Source organism: Glycine soja, chromosome 8 (assembly GCF_004193775.1).
Source record: "Glycine soja cultivar W05 chromosome 8, ASM419377v2, whole genome shotgun sequence".
Taxonomy (NCBI): Eukaryota; Viridiplantae; Streptophyta; class Magnoliopsida; order Fabales; family Fabaceae; genus Glycine; species Glycine soja.
In genome coordinates, this window is record NC_041009.1 from 4355368 (window position 1) to 4381052 (window position 25685).

General features: G+C 33.2%; 6 protein-coding genes across 8 annotated transcripts; 1 reads left to right on the forward strand and 5 right to left on the reverse strand.

Annotated features, from left to right (window-relative positions):
* Positions 1-334: 334 nt before the first annotated feature.
* LOC114421299 (UV-B-induced protein At3g17800, chloroplastic-like) lies at positions 335-2446 on the reverse strand. The gene is made up of 3 exons (XM_028387159.1): positions 2213-2446; positions 1828-2117; positions 335-1410 (listed from the first exon to the last, which is right to left on the reverse strand). Exons 1-3 carry the CDS (start codon positions 2318-2320, stop codon positions 594-596), a joined length of 1215 nt encoding a protein of 404 aa, XP_028242960.1. The 5' UTR covers positions 2321-2446; the 3' UTR covers positions 335-593.
* Positions 2447-6399: 3953 nt separating this feature from the next.
* LOC114422689 (purple acid phosphatase 3-like) lies at positions 6400-7468 on the reverse strand. The gene is made up of 2 exons (XM_028389171.1): positions 7066-7468; positions 6400-6846 (listed from the first exon to the last, which is right to left on the reverse strand). The coding sequence occupies exons 1-2, from the start codon at positions 7140-7142 to the stop codon at positions 6624-6626; spliced, it is 300 nt and encodes a 99-aa protein (XP_028244972.1). The 5' UTR covers positions 7143-7468; the 3' UTR covers positions 6400-6623.
* A 959-nt stretch (positions 7469-8427) lies between these two features.
* Positions 8428-10923, reverse strand: LOC114422688 (purple acid phosphatase 17-like). 2 transcript variants are annotated; one of them, XM_028389169.1, is made up of 7 exons: positions 10188-10923; positions 9896-10052; positions 9695-9802; positions 9471-9598; positions 9075-9203; positions 8917-8984; positions 8428-8829 (listed from the first exon to the last, which is right to left on the reverse strand). In XM_028389169.1, exons 1-7 carry the CDS (start codon positions 10368-10370, stop codon positions 8616-8618), a joined length of 987 nt encoding a protein of 328 aa, XP_028244970.1. In that variant the 5' UTR covers positions 10371-10923; the 3' UTR covers positions 8428-8615. The 2 variants fall into 2 exon arrangements, with proteins under 2 accessions (XP_028244970.1, XP_028244971.1); XM_028389170.1 differs by having other exon boundaries at positions 8428-8845.
* Positions 10924-11935: 1012 nt separating this feature from the next.
* On the reverse strand, positions 11936-14467 carry LOC114421300 (annexin D5). Its single transcript, XM_028387160.1, has 5 exons — positions 14264-14467; positions 13813-14174; positions 13088-13303; positions 12928-13017; positions 11936-12395 (listed from the first exon to the last, which is right to left on the reverse strand). The coding sequence occupies exons 1-5, from the start codon at positions 14337-14339 to the stop codon at positions 12192-12194; spliced, it is 948 nt and encodes a 315-aa protein (XP_028242961.1). The 5' UTR covers positions 14340-14467; the 3' UTR covers positions 11936-12191.
* A 427-nt stretch (positions 14468-14894) lies between these two features.
* On the forward strand, positions 14895-17614 carry LOC114423084 (monoacylglycerol lipase-like). The gene is made up of 6 exons (XM_028389698.1): positions 14895-15352; positions 15428-15498; positions 16102-16166; positions 16367-16456; positions 16563-16655; positions 16793-17614. The coding sequence occupies exons 1-6, from the start codon at positions 14991-14993 to the stop codon at positions 17192-17194; spliced, it is 1083 nt and encodes a 360-aa protein (XP_028245499.1). The 5' UTR covers positions 14895-14990; the 3' UTR covers positions 17195-17614.
* A 2387-nt stretch (positions 17615-20001) lies between these two features.
* Positions 20002-24087, reverse strand: LOC114424594 (zinc-finger homeodomain protein 5-like). Of its 2 annotated transcripts, XM_028391463.1 has the most exons (2): positions 23605-24087; positions 20002-20349 (listed from the first exon to the last, which is right to left on the reverse strand). In XM_028391463.1, exons 1-2 carry the CDS (start codon positions 24057-24059, stop codon positions 20346-20348), a joined length of 459 nt encoding a protein of 152 aa, XP_028247264.1. In that variant the 5' UTR covers positions 24060-24087; the 3' UTR covers positions 20002-20345. The 2 variants fall into 2 exon arrangements, with proteins under 2 accessions (XP_028247264.1, XP_028247263.1); XM_028391462.1 differs by lacking the exon at positions 20002-20349 and having other exon boundaries at positions 23530-24086.
* Positions 24088-25685: the final 1598 nt, after the last annotated feature.

The following is a 25685-nucleotide window of genomic DNA, read 5'->3' on the forward strand; positions in this document are numbered from 1 at the left end:
GCTCTTTCAACCATGGTACATGTCAACGTATCATACAAGCAACATAATTATACTTAATTAAGCAGCAGGCCTGCAATTATCATGAAGATAATGGGATCCGAGTCCTGCAAATAAAAACTAAATTAAAAATATTTTATAAGTTTAGGATCACGTTGAAAGCAATTAACTTGCTCGCGAAGAAGACTCATTTCATCATCTTGTTGAAAATGAAAGGGATCTCGTTCAGGGTAGTCGTCACCGAGCTTCACTTTATTAGTGAAATCACCAAAGCTGATGATGCTTTATGGGTATCGGATTTGTTGCAGGGAACAAAACGGACAAATAAGCAAATATCTAACTAGAAAATAAGCTTCCCTTTATTAGTGAAATCCAGAGCCACTATCACTACAGTATATACATATTAATTAGTGAAACAATATTTGGACTTTTAACACCGAAGTTACATTCAAATATACTCCATCAGTCAGTACCAACACACTATAAACTATGCCTTGTGATGTATGAGAGCAAACAGAACTCAAAAGGACAACTGAATGCACGAGGTTCCCTCCCACCTGGTGGGATCTAAAAAGGATACACATATAAAGATTTACTCAGTTCAACACAAAATGGTACCTTGAGTCCACATAGCTCTCAACATCCCAGAGAAAAGAACCAAAAGTCACAGCCTCTAAAACAAGCTTCTTTAAACCACCAAAGCTAATTTTGATGTTTTCATCCTTAGAGACTGCCCCCTCAGGTGTTACAACAATTTCAGGTCTTCCAAACAATGCTTCTGTGTGCTTCTCGATGATGCTGACAGCCTCTTTGGATCTAATTGTTGCATATCTTTGTAGTGTATCACCATCAAAGGACATCACGTAGTTACGCAACCTGGTTGCCTTTACACCATAGCCAAATCCACCGGGACGGACATCACCACCAGGCCAGGTAGATACTTCAGGATGAGACATCACTTGAGAAGTGTCCTCTTCAATACTGGGTCTTGCATTGTCCATTGTAGTTTGATGAGCACTATTCTCTTTTTCTGTTGCATTTGGAAGAACTTTCATTGTCTTCTCCAACTGGAACCTTTGGTCAACTCGTCTAAGAAAATAACCATACATCACTGATGCTGCGTAGACCTGCCCTACCCTGAATTTGCTGATTTCAGCTATTGATGTTAAATCTCCAGCTCTGTTACCGAGAATGAGAGCCAGGTGGTTTTGAATCATCTCATATGCTTCGTGTGAGTGAAGCAGCTCAAGTTTACCATCTTCATTTGGCCACAAATCAACCTTACCAGAAAGATCTGGGGTTACAGAGGGTATCAAAGAAATATTAGCATCCATGAACTTCTGCACTACCAATGCATACAAGATCTCTTCCAGAGCTTTCCTCCTTTCATTAGCCTTCACCTCAGCAATTCTCCTGAAAATGTTTGGAAGCCAGCGCAATGGTCAACAGCAGATTTGTTTAACATTTTCAGATTAATAAATAGAAGAGATAAAGTGGAATAAGAATTATATGTTGCAACTCTCCTGATTGTCTTCCTTCGAGAATGCACGTGGACCTACATACTAATATTTTATACTCTACAATATAGAAAATTGAAGTGACTTTAATTTCAATTTAAATTTCGCCCTTACGATCCAGTTAAGCCATAAAACTGGCACAAACATTGAATACGTGGCATCAGACAAATTTCGTGATACTTAATACTAAAATCTAAAGCATAGGATACATAAGAATGATTTGTTGCAACCTAATGGGTTATGGATGGTAAATAAGCAGATTCATTAGCAAAAACGTAAGAGAAAATGAGAAATGAGAAAGAAGGCAGAGTACCTGTACAAAACTAAATCAGTGGTTGAAGCAGAAGGTTGTTCGTTTTGTTGATGAGCATCGCGGTCAGTTTGGAGTTGCTGGAGCTGCTGGTCAACGGCAGCAGGCACAAGATGCGGATGATCTTTCAAAATCTGAGAAAGGAACTGCCCAATTGAGGATTCAAACTGAAGAGGAGCAATCTTGGCATCATCCGACTCCGGAGATGAGGATGCAGAAGCTCTAACTACAAACCCTCTTCTACGACCTTGCTTGTGCTTGTGTTTGGGGATACATACTGAACTGAACCGTTGCTGCTAAACATAAACAATCACAAGCATTAGTCTCTTCTTCACGCGTTCGCTCCTCTTGTGTTTAGTAATCAATCAATCACAGTAACCTTACTTACCTTTCTGGAAAACCCAAAAGTGGAACCGAACCGAGCTGAGGCAGACTCGTTGACCGGTCTTCGGAGGATGATCAGCGGTGACCGGAAGGCAGTGACAGCGACGTCCATTTACAGCTCCGAAGCTAGATAGATGGATCTACAGAAGAAAAGAATGAAACCCTAGAGTCAGAGAAAGAGAAAATCGATGATTCTATTTCTATTCAATTCCGGTGGGCGCTAATCGATTTGCCCTTCTGTCAAATATTTATAGGGCGTCTCCTGTGGTTTACGGGCCCACTCACCATTCAGCCCTCCAAACTATATTTCATCATTTTTATAATTATATTCTTATGCATTTATAAAATAAATATTTTAATATTGATCTTAATAATATGTTTCTCTTGTATTTTTAATAAAAAAAAATAATTTATTAATTTTTACTATTGACTTACAGCAAAACTATTTATATATAAATTATGTTAAAAAACATATTTAGTAACAAAGACTAACAGGAATCAATACTAATGATTTATGTTTTTTAATCGGACGATCAAAGATAATTTTGATTTTAATTATATGAAATAAATCGATCTTAAATATGTTCAGAATCTCACACACATATTAATTACTGTTTTGACAGTTTATTTCATATCAATATTATAATAAAACGAAGATTAACAGTATAGAATTAATAGTAATATAATTGGGAGAGAGAAGTACAAATAGGTACGTTGGAGATATTTTGGCTTTAAAGAGACGTTCGGAATTTGATTAGAGAGTTGGTGAATGGTCATGAAACGTGTTTTTTGTAAGGGAAATCCGACCCTTGAGCATTCTATTTTCTGAGGCTAAGAAGAGAGAACAGGGAGAGGAGGAGGAGATACTTGTCCAAATTTCAGTCTTGCAACTGCGGGGAAGTGATGGGTCCCAAATTGAGGTGCAAATTTGGCCACTGATGCTGCAATTTTGTGCTGCACGTTTCGACTATCACTTGTGTCCAAAACAGCGTCCACCTCTTGCTTTTTTTTCTTTGGTGAATAACCTCTTGCTATTTTGTTTTCAGGTCAACTTGCTTCCCCCTGAATCCTTCTAATCTAGTTGATTTTTTTTTTTTTTTAGATTCTGATCTAATTAAATGTTGCTGTATGAACATGGTTTTTTCTAGAAACCAAAAGAATTGTGAGGTAAATAAATTTAGGTGATTTTTTTTTAGCATGAGGACACGTTAAATTTCCCTAAAATAGAGACGACGAATTACTTATTATAAAAAGTTATAACCAATATATATATATATATATATATATATATATATATATATATATCTTAAATAATCTTGAACTCTTTGCTTTTAATTTTTTTAAAAGATTTTTTTATTTTAGTTTATATTGTCAAGTAATAATATTTATTTATGATGTAATAGTAATATTAAGTGCTCATTAGCTTGTCACGTTTTAATAAGATAATTACTTATTAATTTTTGTAAATCATCTTTTAAATATTAATTTATTCAAAATAATTGATGATGTCAGACTAATTGATGAAGAATTTAAAAACATAAAAATACAAGTGTTCACTTCATTAAACTTTTTAATGATATGACGTAAATAAATGATCAATTTATTATTATAAGTTGGCATTATTATTAAACAATATGATCTTTAAAAAAAATCCTATCATTAAAACAAAATAAAAAATTCTTTAAGAGATTAAAGATAAAATATATCCTATTCTGTAGACACCGTGAGATTATTTAAAATATGCTCAAGTGCATGTTAAACTCCCTGAAAATATGAACCTATGGTTGAGTATTCATGGTTTTTATATTTGTCATTCCGTGCAATGAAGCAAGAATGCAACTTATGCGCTAATGATCCATAACCCTGTAAATATCATTTGTCACAATAATGATAAGTGTGAGGTAAGATGTAATTCGCTAACAAATATGTTTTTGAAATATGAAATATTTAGTTTTTAAAGTGTAAAAAGTGTGATAAATATATATTAATTTTTTAAATATATCCATAGTTATAAATTAAAAATGTCATTGCAATTATAATTTTTTTTAAAATTATTTATGGATTTAATTTAACTATAATGTTTTACGATAAACATTTTTTGTATTTGAACCTTTCATCAAGCATGAGAATGTAAAAAAATTATTTATAATTTATAAAATGATTATTCTTCAATTTGTGAGTAAACATTATAATTTAATTTATGAGTTTGTTAAAAAAAATTGTCGTAATTATTATAATTTTTTTCAAATTATTATAATTAGTTACCATCTACTATTAACGTTTATATATATTTGTCATATTTTTTATACTTTCGGGGACTAAATTTTGTATTTTTATCTTTTAGAGACGCATTTGTCATGGGGTGAAAAGACGAAAAGTAAAAAAAAAAAATATTATCTGACAAATATGTCCATATAATGATAATTAGAGATGATCTCGTTGAGAATCATTTTAATGACATGTTCATCTCTTTGTATCACGTAAACTATTTTATTAACGGTGACAAAAGTTAACGGTCGAATATATTTGTCTCACTTTTAACACTTTCCGAGACTAAATTTTATATTTTCATATTTCAGGACACATTTATCAGTGAATTATACATCCAAAGACAAAAATGATTATTTACACTTATATGTATTTTACATGTACAACGTAATAAATTATATGTATGATTCTTTTTATATTCCTAACGAGTTTCCAATAAAAAAAATATCAATTTTGCAAGTGGGTATGTCATATTTTATTAGTTGTCATCTTAAACTCCTATTTGAATATATAAACTTGTGTTACGGTTGCTTCTTCTTCTTCTCTACTTTGTATATTTTGCACTCTTAGAGTATATGTGACCCGTCATATTAATTCTTTTCTTTTCCCCAAGATTTATAAGTAGCATAGTAACTAGTTAATGGGATTTGTAAATCTTTCCAAGAGTTTTGCTTTCCGGTAGAACCCGCCATTTTCGAATAGTGGCTATTGTTTAAGATTTGACAATTAGTTGAAAGTTAAAAATTAGTTTATTAAATTATAAATATTAGATAAAATTAACTTTTAAAGTAGTTAAAAAAATATAAAATGTAAGAACAAGAATAATATAATAATTTATTCAAAAAAGAAAACAAGAAAAATAAATAAATATATCAGAAAAAAAGTGGAAGAAAATATAAAAAGATAAAATCTAAAAACTAGCTTTTTAAAAAATGTTACTTGAAGTAACAGTTAAAAAATACTAAAAATTATTAAAAATAACTTGCTTATGAACCGTTAAATAAATTTTTTAACTAGTAAAAAAATTAAAAATTATCTTAAATGAATATTAAACTTTCGCATAATGCACCAATAAGGAAAAAAGTAATTTTTTTCCCGTTACATACAATTCATTAGGCTTAAAATGTTATAGTTGGATATCTTCATTTTGAGAACTCATGGCAATTATGATATTTGAATGATGGGACTTTGCTTGATAAATCTTGGTTATCTATCGTGTTGACAAATGTTTGTTATCTTTGAGATGTTGAGATTACAAAAGGAATTCTGTCTATTTTTTTATTTAAGACAAAGTATGTGTTCCTAGTTCATTATAATCAATAAGCTTGTTGGGCTAAAGGTCATTCAAATTGGTATTAATTTGTGTGTCAGTCATGAGACAATTATTTGTCCTTAGAACAAAGCACTCAAAAAGACACATATCTCTCCAAATCTCTCTTGTCTCTGTAATATCTGCCAAATAATACAAAAAATAAAAAAAATTCCCAGTAACTCAAGCGTTTATCTTGCGATGTTCTCGTTGTGTTGTGGCATGAAATGCAACCTCAATGTCGATTTCGAGGATTTTTTTTCCCTCTTCATTTTATTAATTTTGAGGACTAATATAATAGTGCCAACAATTTCAAGGACCATTAAGATGAGATTTAGGCGTTAAGAAACTCTGATTCAACCAACATGTGGATAACACGAGTCATGGCCATACTAACTTGTTAATTTATGTTTCTAACCAAATAATTCAGAGTTTAAATCTTGACTAACTTATGAAAAAAAATTATGTTAAAAGAGAAATATCATATTATATTGACTTATTATTTCCAATGAAAATATGAAAATAAGTCATTGTCTTCCATTCCATTAGAGTAATTTCGTACTAATACCACGTAAAAACAAAAAAAAAGTGTGATTCAGTCCTCACATTAAAAATTGCAGCCAAATTAATTGAAGGGATTCATTCACATTGTGGACATATATAATACTATAACAGCCATCTCCGCAGTTCATAAACATGGAATAGAGCAAAGGAGTAACAGACAGGGCGTTGGTTTTGTTTTGTGCAATAATTAATGGATGCAAAACATAACTTAACTATCGTTTCCTGAGGCTGAGGCTGAAGGTGCTATTGCCTCTTTGAAACACGAAACCATCTTCTATATGGCAGAGACAGAAGTACCTAACCCCTTGGGCAGATTCACAACATGCAAAACTTTCCCAAAAATATCATAATAAACAACTTTGACATTGGTTTCTTCCAGCTCCGCGGACATAAATCCTTGTCCATCATAATAAAACTTGATCCCATCTGTCTTATCTTTATCCATGTCTCCTTTCCATGCCTTTGAACCTCCACCACTGGTTAAGAACTGGATTTGGCTGCAACAACCAACACTCATGATTTAAAGAAAGGTGATTTTGTTAATTAACAAACAAGCCTCAAACGAGCTTAAAAGGATTCAGTTCAAAAAGATGCTAATGCTAAGTTCTGTATCCCAATTAAAAAATTATTGACTTATTGTAAACTCGTGCTTAGCTAAGGTACTAGTACTAGACTAATACTGGAACACAAGTTCCCACTAAATAGAGGATGAAGACCTGAGTGGCAACTTGAGATTGGTTGTATGTTCCTTTCCTTCCCCGGTCTCCAATGACCACAAGGCTAAGTGAGCCATCAGCTTTAACAGGGTGCTCTAGGCGTTGGAGCAGACCTGATCTAGCTGATACAGAAACAAAACACAGGCTAATCAAACCCATCCATATTCCCAAACCACCCATCTTTTCTTTCCAAATCCTCACTTGTAGCACAATTTATATTTATATAAGAAAAAAACTAAACTCCCGAGTTGATGAGAAAAATGGATCTTAAGAGCATATCCAATAGTGCAAAAATAATAGAGTTGTTCCACTCAATCTTGGTGAACCCTATAATTCCACATGGTAATTAAGAATTTGAACAAGTTAATTTTATCTCTAATAGAGCAATCCTTAAGGACTTAAAATGAGTGTTATAATTGCCTTAAAAAAACTAGTATTGTTTATATAAGCAAGAGTTAAGAACTGCCACATCAGTTACTTCATTAGCGAAACTGCATAAAAATGTTTTTTTTTTTTTAAGTGTAAGAATTTCATAAGCAACTCTCACCGGAGATGCTGTAAGCGTTACTGTGAAAATGACACAGATAACTTATGCGTCACTAATGGCACATTCGCATGACATGCATAGTTGTGCAATCAAACATGCTAATGGACAAGCCGAGAAAAGTACGTGGATGCAAACAATAGGGTGCCACTGGGCCCCACATGTCAGTGTGTGAACCTTCGTTGCAACTTCTCAAGAGTCATGACAAATATTGGTCGTGCCTAGGTATACTCCAGTAAATTCAAGTGCTGGATGCTGAACCAACGTGTGTGAGGAAGTGATAAATGCAGAGTTTGTGAGACCATATTGGTAACTGATTCCCCGAACTAGTCTCCTCTCATGTTCCGGGTGTTGGGTTTGAAGTAGGTACAACTTATTTTGCTGAAATTGACAAGTTCACGCCAACAGTAACAGATTCAAAGGTTGAGAATTTCCTTTTGTACCATCACCTGAGGAGTTCTCTGTTCTTAATCTTCGCAAATTCACATCAGGTATTGCAGTTTGGACCATATCCCCCTTTTGTCCTTGTGATGTCTTCCAGGTGTTAATATATTGGATATCAGAAACGTATGCTTCCATTGATTTGGCCATCCTTACAAATCCATTATCCTCTAAATGTGGCATCACATTCTTATCCACAAAACCATGAGGATTCAGGACTATCAGAAATATTGAATATCTTCATAGATTTTAACAAAGCTTAAAATATACCACATAATCCTGAAAATAATTCAAATATTAAATTACTGATTCGGTGATGTTGAAATCAAAGCCTTTTAAAACACAAAAGCCTTCCAAACTAATGTAAGTGGATTGAATTTAAGTACACAATAACGTCTCTTGCATCTTAAATTTAGAAGTCAGAAGTTAAATAGCAATTCATCACTACAGTGAATAATCCTTCATATTTTCATTTCTCATACATACTCAAGCATGACATCAAGGATAAGTTTTAAATTCCATCAACCAATTTGGATTGATCTATTTAATCTCAATGCTCTAAACATTACATAGAAGAATGTAGCTGTTTTGAAGAAGTTAATCTGTGTAAAACGTTGCCAAAAACATCATAGAATTCAATGGTGGCATCCGTCTGAGTCAATTTCACAGACATGAAGCCTTGTCCATCATAGAAGAAATTTACGTCTCTTCGGTTCATTCCTTTAATGTCTCCTCTCCAAGCCTTTGACCCTGCCCCGCTAGTCAGGAACTGAATGGGGCTGCAAACAAGTTCCTCTATCAGATAAATATATTATTACTTTGACTTTGTTCCTTGTAAAAAATTACATGAATTCATTTAATTTTACCTCTCCGTGTCACTAATGTGCTCAAGACAATGATCATGCCCGTTCATGTAGAAGTCAATGTTATTTGCCTGAAATTTGAAAGTGAAATAAAATTAGAAGAGTTAAGTAAAGGAACTAGGAAAGAGAGGCGATGTTCTTCATCCTCAGCTTTTAGTTACCTGAAGGATAGGGAGAAGCTGATTTATTAGTTCTTGAGTATCACCATGATGCCCAACACTTCTAATGGCATGATGACCAACAACAATCTTCCATTTTGCTGTTGATTCCCTCAGTGCCAATTCTAGGTCCTGAGACATAATAATTCAATTCACTTATGTGCATGAAAGAACTATTTTTAATCAATCATCAAACCGCTAAGCGTGACCCAACAAAGGTAATTTGCCAGTTTCATATATTTCAATTTGTTTAAATGGTTAGTTTTATCAATAAAATTATGGTTATTCTGCTATCAAAAGCAATTATGGATTGAACTAGGAATATTTATTTTAAAAATATCAGATAGTTGAATATTTAAAATGTCAACTGCAAATTCAGATAATGTATTCTATGCATACCTTGAGTAAGTTAGTAATATAAGGTTTTTGTGGGCCAATGCCCCGCCAATCATACTTGTGTTCCTGTGGTTCAGTGAAGTACTCGTCAACAAAAGGAGTGGTGTCTACAAAGAAAATCTCAACCAGCTCTGTAGGACACGAAAAGAAAAAATACATGAGATTATTGGAATGGTTTCAATGGCTAGAACTAGAAGAAAACCTCAATTAAACGAGCAAGAAAATACCTGAATCTACAATAAAGGACCTTAAGCAAAGCCATCTGCTATCAATTTCTCTAAGGACCGGGCTCAATTGGGCCTCTGCATCACCCCTATAGTCGTGGTTGCCTAACACTGCATCAACCATGATTGAAAAATAGTATATGATAAGCTCCTCTACTAGACTCTATGTATAACTAAACTTGTATGTCATGTTTAGGAAATTACCGCTGTACCACTGCTTTTGCAAGCTTTTTGCTGTGTAAATTTGAGTGAATGACTCTTGAAACGCGTTGTCATGGTCACTAGTTAGTCCATTGTCATAGAAGTTGTCTCCAGTGGAAACTACAAAGTCGATATCAAGCTTCTCTCCAACCTTTCCCATCTGCAAGTTCATTTTTCAGACTACAATGAACATGAATTATATAAAGAATCTAACATGAATTAATGTGCAGGAATACAAGTTTTCAGTTTTCACATATTATATATTTGCATGAATGACATAAACATAAAAGCAAACCTGGAAAGAAACTTGTGATTGGTTGTAAGCGCCTCTTCTTCCCCAGTCACCAAGCACCAAGAAGCTAAGAGCACCATCATGTTTGGAAGAGTGTGATAATCTCTGGAGTTCTGCAGATGCATAAAGAATGCACAAGCCAAAGCTGATGATGATGGTAAAGGTAAAGAGAAAGGACATGGACATGGCTCTAACTGGAACTGGAACACCAAAACAAGCAAAAGCTTGTCACTTAAAAAAAAAAGCTTCAGATTACACAGGATAGAGAGACAGGCTCATGCCAATAAGAAAAAGGTTGGGGGGGGGGGGGGGGGGTTATCTAACCCGTACGTGTTGAACTTTAAAACTCTCAAATGAATGGATCCTAGGTTGTGGAATAATATAATATGATATGAAGTTGTTGAAAAACAATTACTATTAGATTAGTAAGGAAAAGTAATATAATGTTGGAATTTAATGATACAAAATATGTCCTAAACTCATCTTCTGGTCATTTAGTTAGCTAGTAAAAAAATTGAAAATTTGGAGAAATAAGAAATGCAGCGTGATGTGAATGTGAATTTAATTCAGATTGGTTGAATTTGTCAGAAAATGCAGTGCATGGTTCTTGCTGGGATAGGATAAACGGTGATGGGCAACTGTTGTGTTGGCAGACAATTGGTAGAATATGCAATTGAATTGAAAAACATTGGTGATATATGCGAATATGCCATGCCATACAACAGTAATGGCAGTGGAATAAGCACGAAAGGGTAGAATATTCGACACCCAATATTAAAGAGAAAGGCATATCTAGGAGAATATTCGGATAGGATGCTCTGCTTCCTGTATATTATAGCTCTCCTACGCAACTCCATTGATGATTGAATTTGATTGGTACTACCCTATAAACCATCCTATTTAAACAAGTAATTTTTTGTTTGTCTTTTACACCTTTCTCCATCTCCGCTCTCGGGATTCATGATTAAGTAGTAATACACTATTCCTTTGCATTTGCAATATCGAGTATGATTAGCAATTCTGACCTCTTGTGTCCAACGAACTGTCATGATCTTTTTCTCATTGCATGATTACATTCACGTGACATTCATTCTCAATAATATATATATATATATATATATATATATATATATATATATATATATATATGTATGTATATTATTTGATTAATGTGAGAAATACCTTGGAAAATATAATTATTAAATTCGAAATAACACATTAAGAAAATTAAAAATAATGATTCAAATTGTGTAAGTTACAAATTTTATTTGATTTTGATATTTTAAAAAGATAAAACACATGAGATTTATAATTAAATACACAATCTAAATTAATTACTCCAATCTATTGACTACAATTAAACATACTCATTTCTCATAAGTTAATAATTAAGAATTTTGACTTGATTGGAAGACTTAAATATGTTTTTTAACGTTGGTAAAAAATACTTCTTTATAATTCTCTTATCAAACACGCATGATAAATTTTGTTCTAAAAGACTTGGTTATTGTAATACTGTGAGGAGAAAGGAAAATGAATCACCTCAATAGCAAAAATTCAAGTATTAAGTTTCAAAGTTTGTTATCCTAAAATATTAATATAATATTGAATGTTGTTTCTCAATATTTTTTCATCGTACCTCACCTAGCCAACGATTTGGAAACCAAAAGTTAATAGTTTTATACACAAACTAATCCTTTGTGGTGGTTTTTTTATTACACCGTATGGAGATATATTTGTAAAAGGAGGTATATTATAAAAGGAGTTTCATTGATATTATATTCATCGTCATTCCAAGTTTTTATGAAACTTGCAAAAATCATACACATTCTCAACTCTGATGACAAGCAAATGCATGCTGAAACCAAATTGTGTGTACATATTACATAAAAAGCACCACGCACTACCTAATTTACAATATCAATACAGAAAATATTGGTACTGCTCATATATTCAAACATCATACGCTGAATTCATTCCACACAAAACATCGTTGAACATTTTTTACTACTGGTTGGGACCTAAGAGTGAGAGAAGAAAAGCCCTGTAGTGGCCGGATGTTTCTGAGTGAACTGCATCGTTAAGCGTCTTTTTGTATTTCTTTAAATATTCAGCTTTGATATACTGTAAATCAATCTCAGCCCTTGTTACTATCACCCTTATAAGTTTTGTGTCATCAGTCCCCAAACCTTTCATTGCCTTGCGTAAGACCTACACGGTGCCAAAAGGGAAATGAAAATATATCTCCATGTCTTGACAATAAGAAATTTTAAAAGGTTCACTTTACAGAACCAACTACCACAAAATTGGCACAAGATATTACAGAAAGAAGAATTTGTTGATGCATATTTACATTAATAAGTCATGCTAAATGGGGTCAGGATCCTCTGCAGTATAAAAATCACCATAACGGATCCCAGCTGCCTAATTCAATAAATGTCAGCCTTCTCATCAACACTGCACTCTCTGCAGTGATTTTTACCCTTGAGAGGCTCCTGAGTCCTGACCCTGCTAAAGCCTACATGTATGTGCTAATGTTGCTAACAGGTCGTTCAATGAACAAATTATTTGACCAATAAGTCTAACATAATCATCCTATCTTGCAGCACTTATCACTTGATTCTCACCCATCATCCTTGTTTCTTACAAGATGAGGAGTTATCATTGAATGCAAACATCTCCATCCAAGTATAATGGTATTACGAGAAGAAATTACACAAAATTCAATCCAAGGGAAAAATACCTTGGCAAAATACTTTGCAGGATTCTCAGCACATTGAACTATTGTCAGAAGTGCAAGAGCAAAATTTCCTGATGTTTCCTTCTTTACTGCCTGGATATAAATTCAGCTAGGATAAGCAGCAGAAAAGGACCTTGGAAGGAAATAAAAGTGGTAAAGATACCTTTTTCAACGAGTGTCCATACATGCTATGGTAATAAGAAGTTATAGCAGCCAAATGAGCCGCACTCCGTTCACTGAATATTTGCACAAAAGTCTTCTCATCGGTTCCCAGTCTCTTCTCCCCTGCTTTGTAGAGAACCTTTGCATCCTTCTCAGCCATCTCTCTATTTACCTCAGGGCCTTCATGACGTGGTGTGGTTACATATGCAAGCAAAATCTGAATCAAGGATTTAACATAAATATTTTAGTGACACTTATTGTTTGAATATCTTGGAAGGAACTCAGATGTGATTAGTAGGAATGAGGCAGAATTTTTACATCCAATGGAAATCTAAAACAAACAACTGAACAAGGTTTCCCTCAAAGAGACATATGCAGTGAAACACACTTGCACATTCGAATAAATGGATAGAGCAGAAAATCAGTCCACATCCAATCCATAGTTGATTTGAGATTGAAATCTTGCAACTACCAACAGGCATTCAATCTTGTTGGCCGAGTAACAAGAGACCCTTGCCTCAAATTATTTGGTAGAAGTGATTCATGGGTAAATTTATATCCACCAAAGATTTTAGAAATATCCAAATATATAACTTTGATAATAGGTATAATCTTTTTAGCATCTTGCATACTTGAAGAAATAAAGAACCGAAAGCGGCTGGTCTTTAACAGGTAGGGTTTCAAGAAAGATACAAAAAGAGTAGAAGACGGATCGAGAAGAATGACCTTTTTATGATCCCCGGAGGTGTTTGTTTCAATGTCATGCTCAAGATAAACACCAAATTTAGAATGATAAATCTGTCTTAAATAATGAAGCTGGGATGGAGTTCGAGAACATATAAGTTGAGTGGCAGCTTCAAGATTTTTGGGCAGGGTTAGAGACTGCCTAAGGATGATTGCATCACGTCCGGCAGGGTCGTGCATCCAAAGCAGTAGTGCAGTCTCCAACTTGCCAGAAAGCTCTGAAGATAAGCGTTTGAGAAGATCCCCAGAATACATTGCTTTGTATTCTTGTTGGATGTAGGCACGCTGGGTAGCATCTCGATGAGCAAGTATATTGATCACAACGCTAGTATCGCATCCAAATCCTGTAATTGATATGACAGGTTAATGATAAAAATTAACTGGCCGATCGATCGATGGATGGATGTGAAAAGTAGAAGAAAGTCCGTACTACCTTTGAAAGCAGCGTAAAGTTGTATGGCATCGTCTCTCGGTGAAGGAGGAAGAGGGGGAACATTCAAGGTGGCCATCCAAACTCCCGATGGAACCACTCCAAATCAAAATAAACAACATAAAGGGGATCCGAGTTTTAGTTTTTTAGATCGGTTGACTTCGTAATACCCGTTAGATGTAACGTTAATCAATACTAATTCAATTGCTCCTGTAGTCCTGTTAATGTTTTTTATTATACACTTTATGCACAAATTTAAAATATTTTTTAAATATTATATACTTCATTCACAAAGAGCTGAGGTTGTTAGAGTTGATAATTTTTTGTAATAATTAATGATTTCCAATTAATTTGTAATTTGCTTACTAACTTTATTCATGATAATCTAACGAATAAAAATCATCCATTTGTATGGTGGTTAGTTGATTGGTCAGTCAATGGTAGATAGTACTAGAAGAGATAAGAGAAGTTGGGATAAGGACAAGAAAGGCAACAGTTTGTGCAAGGCCTGAAGTCATATTTTTCGCCGCATAGGAGCCACGTGTAGCATGAATAGAGGCACAGCTGTCACATGTTAATGTCAGGAAGTTCTGGAATGTGCTTTGCTTTCTCAAATCCAAATTTGCTTTCTTTTATGTATCATCGAAGAGAAGAGAAGATTCTGAAAGGTTGTGATTGATCTGATCCTCTATATTTGGCATTGGCATTGGACTATTTTTGGGAAGAAGTAATGGCAGTGGGAATGGGAAGTGAGGGTATGGTTTTGACCACGTTGATTTTGACGTCCGGGGCCAGCGGCCGAATCCTTGGCTTCTTCAACGCCCTCCTTTTGCTCCTTCTCTATCTCTTCCCCACCACCACCATGCGCCTCGCCTCCTGGAAGAGTACCTCCACGTGGACGTCGACGAGGAGGGCGTTGGCCATTCGGAGGGTGTTGGAGGATGCAGATTCAGATGGAACCACATTCAGGGAGTACCATCTCTTTTCAACCTCAAGGTGTGACACCATTTTTACCCAGTCTTGGATTCCTCGCTCTCCTAGCAATACCATCAGGGGACTTGTTATTCTTATGCATGGACTTAATGAACACAGGTACTTACCTACTTGCTTTCTATTTCCCCTTATTCCCATCTCTTTCACTTTTTATTCATCAATATTCTCCCACAGTGGCAGATATACTCATTTCGCAAAGCACCTCAATGCAAATGGTTTCAAGGTTTACGGGATGGATTGGCTTGGTAAGACTCTATTACAATTCAACTTTATCATCTTCTCATTATTAACCTTTACTGCCATTTTAAACCAATCAATTTTCCATTTTCCTATTCCTCGTCTTCTCCTTTTCAAATTCGCCATCTTGCATCATTCATGCTTTTAGTACGCAATATAAATTTATTATATTAGTGTTTCTTTAGGGGATCTATCTCTGGATTTATTTATATTTTTTTAATATGAAATTTATCTAGTGTAATTTTTATGTCATTACTTCCATCAGGCATTCAATGCAAGACGGTGATCTTTCTTTCATATACATTTGAGATCATTAATTGCACTTCAACATTCATCTATATTTGGATGTTGCAGGAATCAGCTATTTGGATTCCATTTATGCAATAAAATGTAATTTGTCAAACTCCTAATCATAAGTAAGCTTAGTGTTTGACTTGTATGTTTAGTATTCATATACAAGACAATGCATTTCAAATTAATAATTTAACATTTCTGCAAACTCATACGAGTCTTATTCTTATGTGTCATGGGACTTGTGCTGTTTTAAAATCTTTTTCATCTCCTCAGTATGTTTCTCAACTCTGATTTTTATCTGTTCTTTTTACACCTAGGCCACGGTGGAAGTGATGGGTTGCATGGTTATGTCCATTCTCTTGATGATGTTGTTTCTGATACGGTATGTTTCCAAACTGTGTTCTACAAATGTTTCGACAATGTATAGATAAATGCTGTTGTGATTCACCTTTCAAAGTGTGTATAGTGGTAGGTTAGTAAATGAGGGACGACACAGCGGGTAGGACTAATATTTTAAGAACTGGTTATCTGATTGAAAAATGACTTTGTTCTGATAAAGAATTTTCCCATTTTGATAAACAGAAAATATTTTTGGAGAAGGTTCTTAACGAAAATCCTGGGCTTCCATGTTTCTGCTTTGGACACTCAACAGGAGCAGCCATTATTCTTAAGGTAATGGATTTTTTATGTATAAAATGATTTTTTTTGCAATTATTGGTAAACAGAAAAGCTGAAGAAGTATTAATGATTTAGCTTTTGATTTCTATCTTCATTTTAGGCTCTGCTTGACCCAAAGGTTGAATCTCGCATAGCTGGTGCTGTTTTGACATCACCAGCAGTTGGTGTTTCCCCTTCTCATCCAATTTTGCTGGTGAGCATACTTAATGATTGCGTCCTGTTTATCTATCTGAATGTTGTAGACATGTTCATTTTATACCTTAATTAATGCATAAAACATGGCAGAGTTGATTGAGTTGGCATATTCATCTACATGATCATTGTTTGCAGGCACTTGCTCCTATAGCTTCAATTTTGCTGCCAACGTATCAATGTAGTTCTGCATATAAGAAGGGGTCACCAGTGTCTAGAGACCCAGAGGCGCTAATTGCTAAATATTCTGATCCATTAGTATGTACTGGACCTCTTAGAGTACGTACTGGTTATGAGATTCTCAGAATTACAAGCTACTTGCAGCGAAATCTGAGAAAATTGAGAGTTCCATTTTTTGTTCTCCATGGCACTGCTGATTCCGTGACTGATCCCATTGCTTCACAAAAATTATATGTAGAAGCCTCCTCATCTGACAAAACTATCAGACTATACGATGGTTTCTTACATGACCTGCTCTTTGAACCCGAACGAGATGCTATCACACAGGACATAATTCAATGGCTAAACAATAGAGTATGAATATACTAAGTAGGTGTCAGTGAAAATATATCATGAAAATTGAAGAAGCACCTTTGTCTTGGGTGGGTAATTTCTGCCTCTTTGTAGAGGAAAGAAATTTGAAGCTGAAGCTGCATAAATTGAGGCATTCTTTTATCTTGAAATCTTAAGACCATATATCAGCTTCTTTTATGGTTAGGATCTTTTCTCCGATCCAGTAGTTATCCATGGAGCGCAGTAAGTATATACCTTCAGTTAGTTTTTTTTTTCCTTTGTCAAGTTTGTCCATAGAAAGTATGTACCATTTTCTTTGTCGATCATTTTTTGTGATGATTATTAGCATTTGTGCCAACCAACAAGTGGGCCAGTGCTTGCACTGTTTAAATTGTAATAACAAAGTTTTATATCATTTGGCTCGGTTGAAGTTTTAAACATGTTATTTCTTATGAGACTTTTTTTATTATGTCCTTTTTGGTCTCTTTTGGAAAGACTGAAAATTATACAATTTATTTCGTGGCTCCCCTCCACCTTCTCCAATACCCAACCGGCCAACCCTTACATCAGAATAAAACGTCTACACGAGAACAGCACCTCTGCTGAATCAAAGAGACACCTAACAATGGAGAAATGACTACCTCCCCAAATAAAATTGTAAAATAACACCCATTAAGGAAAATAAGATACACTAATCTCATAGTTATGGAAAAAATTGTCCTCTGCGGTCTATTATACAATAGATTTTCAAATAGCGCATGAACCAAAGCCTCACCCACACTCCTATCAGATGTTCGATCAATTGCCACACTCACCAATAAGATCTCAATACTGACCCAGGGATGAAATTAACATCCCTAGTCCCACATGATACTCTACCATCTGCCCAACATATCACACTTCCGAAGCAACCAGACCCAGGCCGCATGCCCCTATCAACAGGCAGCACTCCTAACTTTGTTCTCTCAGCTAATTTCAGATTAATTTGATAATATATATAAGATAATTATTTGATAATGGACAAAACTTGATACTAGTAGTTAATTTGATTAAAGGTTTGCATGGTTTTACACAACATTCTCTTTCACATCATCGGCTAGAAAGAGGCGCCAATGACCTTATGTATCATCGAGGAGAGATTCTGTGTCAATGGGTTGATGATTTCAGGAACCTTGAACTCAGATTTCACTCTTTTTCCATATGAGACATTTGTTTGTGTGTTTGACGTTGGAGGAGAAAAAAAGAGAGTGGTTGGTTTGGGGTTGGAGATGGTGGAGGAAATAGAGGAGGAGGAGGAGAAGAGTAGCAGACAGAATTGGGATGTGGCATTGACAAAGAGAAAGTCACGTGTAGTTTTTACTTGACGTCACAAATTTTAATTGGTAGAACACAAGTGAGAGAGAAGTAGGATTGGTAATTTCCTTCCATTATGGAAGTCGTTGAGTGCCTTAGGCTAAGTTTTAATTGGTAGTAAATGATGAAACAAAATGAATTAGAATACAATAGAGCATAATATATAGGAATGAAATGAAATAAAAATGTGACTCTATTGTTTGGATATTTCATAATTGAACGGAAAAAAAATCATCTAATTTCATTGTTTGGGAAAATAATGGAACCGAAAGAGCTATATTGTGTTTAATTTCTATATTATTTTTATTTAAAAGAATATTTTATTGTATTCATTTTATATTTTCTTAAGAAATAAATTTTTAATAAAATAACATTTTGTAATGCTAGATTGGAAAAAATAGGGGAGAGAAGAAGTGAAATTTAGCAGTCGGAATCTAATTACCTCCTCTAATATCTGGAGGTTTCTATCATTTTTTTTTTTACTTTCATTAAAATTTCTCTTTGGTTTTAGACTAGGATTTTGATTAAATTTGGACGTGCCACTGCTCTATGTGTTGTTTCTATTTTTACTGTTTCTCAAAATAATTTCCAGTTTCCACCTTTCTTTCCCAACTGTCAGCGGGTCGTGTTTCTAAATCATGAAGCTAGGACGTGTAATGAGCCTGCATAATAATTCAAGAAGTGGATATGGATGAGTACGCCGGAGTGAGATGCAAAATATTGCTCTTCTTCCAGATAACAAATAATTGAATCATAAACACTAAAAATAGATTGAATTGCCAATTTGTCACATAGATTCTAGCTACATATATTGCCTTGGGTTGATATAAAAATTAATATTAATAATCGATGGCCTTGTGTAAAATAAAAAAAATTACAAAAATGATCCAAGAATTGTAGCCTCACACTTATTATACGATTGATTCACGGAATTCGCAATGCAATGAAGTTGTTGTTTCCAAGTTTGAGCTAGCAAAAGTAATCAGCTTGATAGATCCGTCCTTTTCATGTTAAAGGGTTGTGATCGATCGAATGAATTCGTGCATGTATATTACTATATTTAGCTATACCCTTCCCTCTATTTCATCCCCCAGCTGAATAAAACATGCCCTGCAAAGAATCTATTGGGTTATCATAGTGTTGTCTCTTTAAGCATGTGCGCCCATCAATCTTCTCTGGTTTTCATTCATTAGATAGATATAGCTCGGGACCATATCCTCAATCTATCACTTCACCTAAAAATAAATACATAAAAACAGAATATATGTTGATTGGATTTTCAATTTCTCCTCAAATTAAGAAGGAACAATTTTCAATAATGATCAGAAGAGTTTAATTTTAACAATTTAACCATTTGTTAGTTATACATTGAGTCTACCCTCTTAATTTCCATAGACGCCATTTATATTTAGATAGGGTTCAAGGTGTTATATGTTAAAAGTACTAATAAAAATTAACAAATTAATTAATAACTAATAGATAAAATAAATGTGCGATAAGTTAGATAACAATTACTTAGGAGCACATGTGATGTGTTTTCTTGTGTCCCTAATTGGAATGGCAGCACCTGAATATTGGCAAGTCATGGTCTTGTCTCGGGGTTTCTAGTTAGGTGCTTAAATTTCATTGCCTCTTTGTACAGACAAGATCATCTCATGTTCCACATGGTGTGACCGCATAAGTTACAAGAGTAGGAGCCATAAATAAGCCATTCCTTCCTTTTCGTGTGGAGTAAAGGGACATGAATAACTACTTCAATTCTTTCTGGATTTGCGTACAAATTAAACCAAGGTATACAAATTGCGTTCATAAACCTGCAACAGATTCATCTGACAATAATATTTAATATAGAGTTAGTATTGATTCCAAATAAAAATGGATTAAACAATCGCATATTTAATAATAAATAGAATTTACACAATTATTTTATTTTGAATTTAACCATTAATTATCACGTTTAATGTTTCAACTTTAATATTTCTCTTATATCATTTATGTGTAAAATTAAACTTTATAATTTTTAATAAAATTATAAAGTATTAAAATCTTAATAATTATTTTTTAAAATCATTATATTCTTTATTCACGTTAGAAAAAGTATATATGGCTGTAATTTTATCTTTTATAATTTTTATCTATAAATTTTAATTAAAAGAGTCATACTATTTATCTATAGTTTTTAATTAAAATATAATGAAAATGCTGGAAAATGTTTAAGGTATTATACTTGAAGCTTTAAAATAAATGAAAATTATTTTCCTAAGGTTTTTCTATAATAACTATTTACCTAAAGTGAATTAAAAAATGATTATCAAGATTTTAATATTTTATAATTTTATTAAAATTTTAATTAAAAAATATAAAAATTAATTTTACACATAGATAATATAAAAAAATAAAGATGATATATTAAATGTGATAGTCATAACATTAGTGATAAAATTTTAAAATAAGATAATTGTGTAAATTTTATTGGCTATTTAAGATGAAATTGTTTAACCTCGTCTCTATTTGGAATCAATTAGACAAACTCTTTAAAATAAGGAGAGTAGGAGAGGATCAGAGATCTATATATTAATGATTAATTGGGATGCCATCAAATTAAGTCATCTGGTTTCACAAGGGGCAAATGCTGAAATAGGGACATGGCTAATAATTAACAATCTTTTCAAAAATTAATTGTAATATGTTGAAGAAAAATGTTTTAACGCATAACCAAATTAAATTAAGCTTCAACCCAAATTTTATTTTATTTTACAAAGATCATCTTCAATATGTTGATATAATATCAACCTAATTTATGACACTTTCAATCTTAAGTAACTTAATTAATTTTTTCTCTAATTCCTTTCAAAAGAAGTTAGTCTCTAAATAAAATAGAACAGAAAAAGTTTTTCTTTTATTTTAATCACATAAAAAATTAAATTCTGAACCACTAGATTAAGGTATATGCAATCACTTAATTTTATCAACTATTGTTAGTTGTATAGACTAATACATTACTTACATGTGAATACCATAATATTACATACGTGTAAAGATGTACAACTAAGATGGCAAAAAAAATGAAAATATTTATCACATGACATAAATCACCTCATCTTAGTTAATAAATAGTTTTTGAAATATATTTGTGGTAATTATTTGCAATATTTTTATCTAGTCAAAGAGTCGATTTTAATTTTCAGCAAGTAAAATCCCTTGACCTCTATTTACCTAGATTGGTACAACAACCTTAAATGTTTGGTCACCTTTTTGTATTAAATATATTTAATTTGAGGAAAGAAATGGTACTCTTCCCAATTCAAAGAATGCTAACTTATAGGACTCTTTAGGTTGTGTTTCTTGTCCTTACTATCCATAATCACAATTAAATATGAACTATGACCTATCTTGAATTGATCAATCATGAACTATGATTCATCTCCAATTTAAGAAATTATTTGATTACAAACAAAATTAACATGAGATGTGACATTGTTACTAGACAAAAGGCAAAGAGAAAAGATGTGGGAGAGAGTTCTCAAAAACCATTTTAAGCATAGATATTTTTACTGAAAAAATAGTTTCTAAAACTATATATTAGACTAGGTCAAAATAGACTGAGTTAAATAAAGTATCTAGTATTTTTTTATGATAAGCACTAAATTAAATTAAAAGGATTTTTTATATTTAATAAATAGAAAAGTTAACCCTTTGAAATATCAAACAAAATATAGAACAATGTTTGGTTGGCTGTTTTTGAAAAGAACAGTGGAGACAAAAATATTGATTGAGCTAAACACAAAAACTCTTTTTCGGTTTGAGTTTAGTTTCTATCTGAAAAATGTTGTTACATTGTAAACTAATAAAAAAAATCATACTAGATATAGCATTTAATGTATAAAAAAGGTTATCTGTTATTAATTGCTTTTCGTCAAAACCTATCTTGGTTAATTTTGGTGGATTTTTATCCATTATATTGTCGGTTCATTCAAGCAGATGATTATGCATGTGTGCATTCTCACTTATCATTGATGACACCTTGTTTAGGATCATATTGCTGAAGCATATTATGACTATTCTTCAAGACTTAGTTAAGTCTATTTGAATATCATTTGCTTCTATCTTCAGTAGTTAAACATTAATGACGTGAGCTTCTAATTTGGATGCTTAACCATTCATATTGATTTTAACTTTTTTTAGTGGGGGTTAATAAGCTTCTTTTTTGTTTGTGATGTTTTTCATAATTTCCGTCAAATAGTTAAGCCTATGTGATATATTAGCTTCTAATTGATGTTGATTACTTCAACAAGTAATTAAGCATGAATTTAGTTTCATTTTGATGGTTACAATTTATACATTACACTTGCATTGATTTTTTGGAGGACTAAGTTTCCTGATTTTTAAAATTAAGGATTAAATATTTTTATTTTTTTAATAGTAGGTACAAAAATTATGGATTGAAAAAAAGTATAGGGAGATCAAAGTTGTATTTTAGCATTAAAAAGGTGTTATATTTAGGATTATTAAAAGAAAAATTAATAATTTAATAAATATTTAAAAATGTGTAAAAAATTTGTGATTAAGAACAAAATTGTTGTCAATATTATTAAAAAAAATAAACTAATTAATTAGTATTTGTAAAAATATTTATTAATGAAATAAGATTTGTTGGTAGTTAAGAATTGAAGGAAGTAGGAGAAATCAAGGGTTTAAATCCCTCTTTCTAACAAAAGTAACAAGTGTTTTTTTATTTATTTATAAGAGAAATAAAAAAAAAATAGAAATCGATGTGAGTGTGAAGTGGTTTAGAGGAAATTAAGAATTGAAATATTGAACCCGAATCAGATTAAATTATAAATGAGTACAAGTGATTTCATTCTCTTCTTACAATATTCAATTTTATAATTTGTGCATACATGCATAATCCTCAGAAGTGATTTCATTCTGTTCTTAGAAAATTCAATTAAATTAGTAGAGTAGTTTTTATTATCAAGAATTTGGAGGTAGTTAGCGTGAAAAGATGATGAAAGGAAATGGCTGATGATAATTAATAAGAAATAAAGAAGTAGTACAATGCAAGAGAGTGAAAAATGAATTACTGGGTGAGGGAGGAGACATTGGCGGGGGTAGAGGAGGAGGAGGAGGAAGAGTTCTTATGGTTATGCATCCAAACTTTGAAGACTTGCCTACTAACCCCAACGCTCCGGCAAAACCTCTCTATCTCATCATTCAGATCCTTCCTCTGAAGCTTCCAACCAAGCTTCTCCGCAAACCCCAGCATCTTCTCCTTCTGATCTGCCGTGAACTTGGACCTGAACCGCTTCTTGCCTCCATACTCCTCATGCTCCGCCACCGGGTACTTCACTTTCCGGTGGAAGTTGCGGTGGCAGCCGCACGCCGCGCATTGTAGTCCCCCCGCGCCGTCCACCGTGAACTCGCCGCACCCGTCCGTGGCGTAGCTTCCGAGGCTGGCTGCATGGTTTCTCAAGCACTCTCTGTATACACTTACACTGTTCCACTTCTCTCTCTCGCCACCACCCGATCCTCCTTCCATTCTTTCTCTTTCCAAATAACCAAGATACATATATACATATATATAACCAAACCCTTTAATTTGCATTTTGCAATGACTACTTTAGTCATACTTGGATACCATATTTACAATCATATTTACGCATTTCTATCTTATCTCAACATCTACCTACCTACTATTTCTAAGTAAACGGACACATCTAAAATATATATCCCATATATAGATAATGTTTTCTAGACCAACTTAACACTTTCAAAATCACCCAGACTCATACATTGAATTTTATAAATTATATGATGGTCACAATTACATGAAGATGTAATTTTTCGCAATATGAAGGATATATATGATGGTTAGGAATTTTAAACTGTGACTGAAACCCTAATTAAATTAAAGCTAACACACATGCATATATATATATATTAATCTACATTTCAACTGGCTGGGAAAATGACCAGTAATTTAGAGCCCCTGCAAGGGACATGCGCGTCTATCCAACGAAATGAGGCAGGGCCAGGGGGACCCTCAACACAACAGTATGGGCTTTGTCCAATAATTCATTTTGGAATGCAGAAAACAGATCCTTCGGGAATTTCATAATTTATTTTGCATACAGACCACATCCCTCTTTTTGTACTTTTGTACTCTTACAAAACCTACTGTACTGTATCTCGCTTCTCTTCTACTAAAATACTATTAAATAACTCCTCAGTTGATTATCAAATCTTATAATCATCATATTAAAGTAATTTTGATTATTTTCAATTTATTTTTTGATATGTAATATTCAAGGAAAAGGAAAGAAAAGAAACATAAAATATGAATTATTTATTTTCAATTCCATTAAGTAATCAAGGAAAATGAAAGAAAAGAAACATAAAATATGAATTATTTCTTTTCAATTCCATCAAGTAAATTACATAAGAGTTAACACTATTTTCATTTCATGTGGGAGTTTAATATATCTAATTGTTTTCATGGTTCCTCAGTTCACGTTCAAGGGAGTCTGGATTAAAGTGTGACAATCGCAGGGATTCATTTAGGATAGACTCTGATACCATGTTAAAAAAGTAAGTGGTTCACCCATAATGTGTAAGCATAAACAATTAATTCTACAAGTGAAATAATCAGTGGGTAGGAAATTGAGAGGCAAAAGATAAATTTCACTCGATGTGTGGGAAAATAATAATGGTAGCTTGGTTCAGTATCTTTTGGGAAGCATTTTGCTTTGCTTCCCTCTCTCCACTCAGTGTCCGTCCAGTCGTGATCCTTCTTACAATCAGTACCCCCAATGCCCACAACAAAGCGAGAGAGCACTTTAACTAGGCGCAACGCCTTCCTCTGTTTGGCTTTTTTTTGGTTAAGGCTGCAACCAAAATATCCTACCTGTCCTCACGGATTAAAACTATAAATACCAAAAAGTTTAGAGATTGAAAAATATAACTTAAGACAATAATTACTCAACTTGATCTCCAACATTAAGGGCCATAGTTTTTTATACACCTTAAACTTAAGGATTGAAATAATTAACGGGATAAATCAATTGTTGTGTCAATAAAGGTTGGTTCGTTAATAAAAAATGAATTCATATCTCAAAAGAACGTGAATTTAATTTTTACATTTATGTCAGGATTTTATTGGTGATAC

Bases quoted from the DNA above. Each gene is read 5' to 3' on its own strand.
- LOC114421299 (XM_028387159.1), bottom strand. From the start codon at position 2,320: ATGGACGTCGCTGTCACTGCCTTCCGGTCACCGCTGATCATCCTCCGA. The intron at 2,118-2,212 runs GTAAGTAAGGTT...TATGTTTAGCAG, and splicing joins CTTTTGGGTTTTCCAGAAAG to CAACGGTTCAGTTCAGTATG. The intron at 1,411-1,827 runs GTACTCTGCCTT...AAACATTTTCAG, and splicing joins ACTGATTTAGTTTTGTACAG to GAGAATTGCTGAGGTGAAGG.
- LOC114422689 (XM_028389171.1), bottom strand. From the start codon at position 7,142: ATGGCTCACTTAGCCTTGTGGTCATTGGAGACCGGGGAAGGAAAGGAA. The intron at 6,847-7,065 runs GTCTTCATCCTC...TGGTTGTTGCAG, and splicing joins AATCTCAAGTTGCCACTCAG to CCAAATCCAGTTCTTAACCA.
- LOC114422688 (XM_028389169.1), bottom strand. From the start codon at position 10,370: ATGTCCATGTCCTTTCTCTTTACCTTTACCATCATCATCAGCTTTGGC. The intron at 9,599-9,694 runs GTATTTTCTTGC...CGTGTCCTACAG, and splicing joins GTCCTTTATTGTAGATTCAG to AGCTGGTTGAGATTTTCTTT. The intron at 9,204-9,470 runs GTATGCATAGAA...ATTATGTCTCAG, and splicing joins ATATTACTAACTTACTCAAG to GACCTAGAATTGGCACTGAG.
- LOC114421300 (XM_028387160.1), bottom strand. From the start codon at position 14,339: ATGGCCACCTTGAATGTTCCCCCTCTTCCTCCTTCACCGAGAGACGAT. The intron at 14,175-14,263 runs GTAGTACGGACT...TATCAATTACAG, and splicing joins ACTTTACGCTGCTTTCAAAG to GATTTGGATGCGATACTAGC. The intron at 13,018-13,087 runs GTATCTTTACCA...ATTTATATCCAG, and splicing joins ATGGACACTCGTTGAAAAAG to GCAGTAAAGAAGGAAACATC.
- LOC114423084 (XM_028389698.1), top strand. From the start codon at position 14,991: ATGGCAGTGGGAATGGGAAGTGAGGGTATGGTTTTGACCACGTTGATT. The intron at 16,167-16,366 runs GTATGTTTCCAA...TTTGATAAACAG, and splicing joins ATGATGTTGTTTCTGATACG to AAAATATTTTTGGAGAAGGT. The intron at 16,457-16,562 runs GTAATGGATTTT...TCTTCATTTTAG, and splicing joins GAGCAGCCATTATTCTTAAG to GCTCTGCTTGACCCAAAGGT.
- LOC114424594 (XM_028391463.1), bottom strand. From the start codon at position 24,059: ATGGAAGGAGGATCGGGTGGTGGCGAGAGAGAGAAGTGGAACAGTGTA.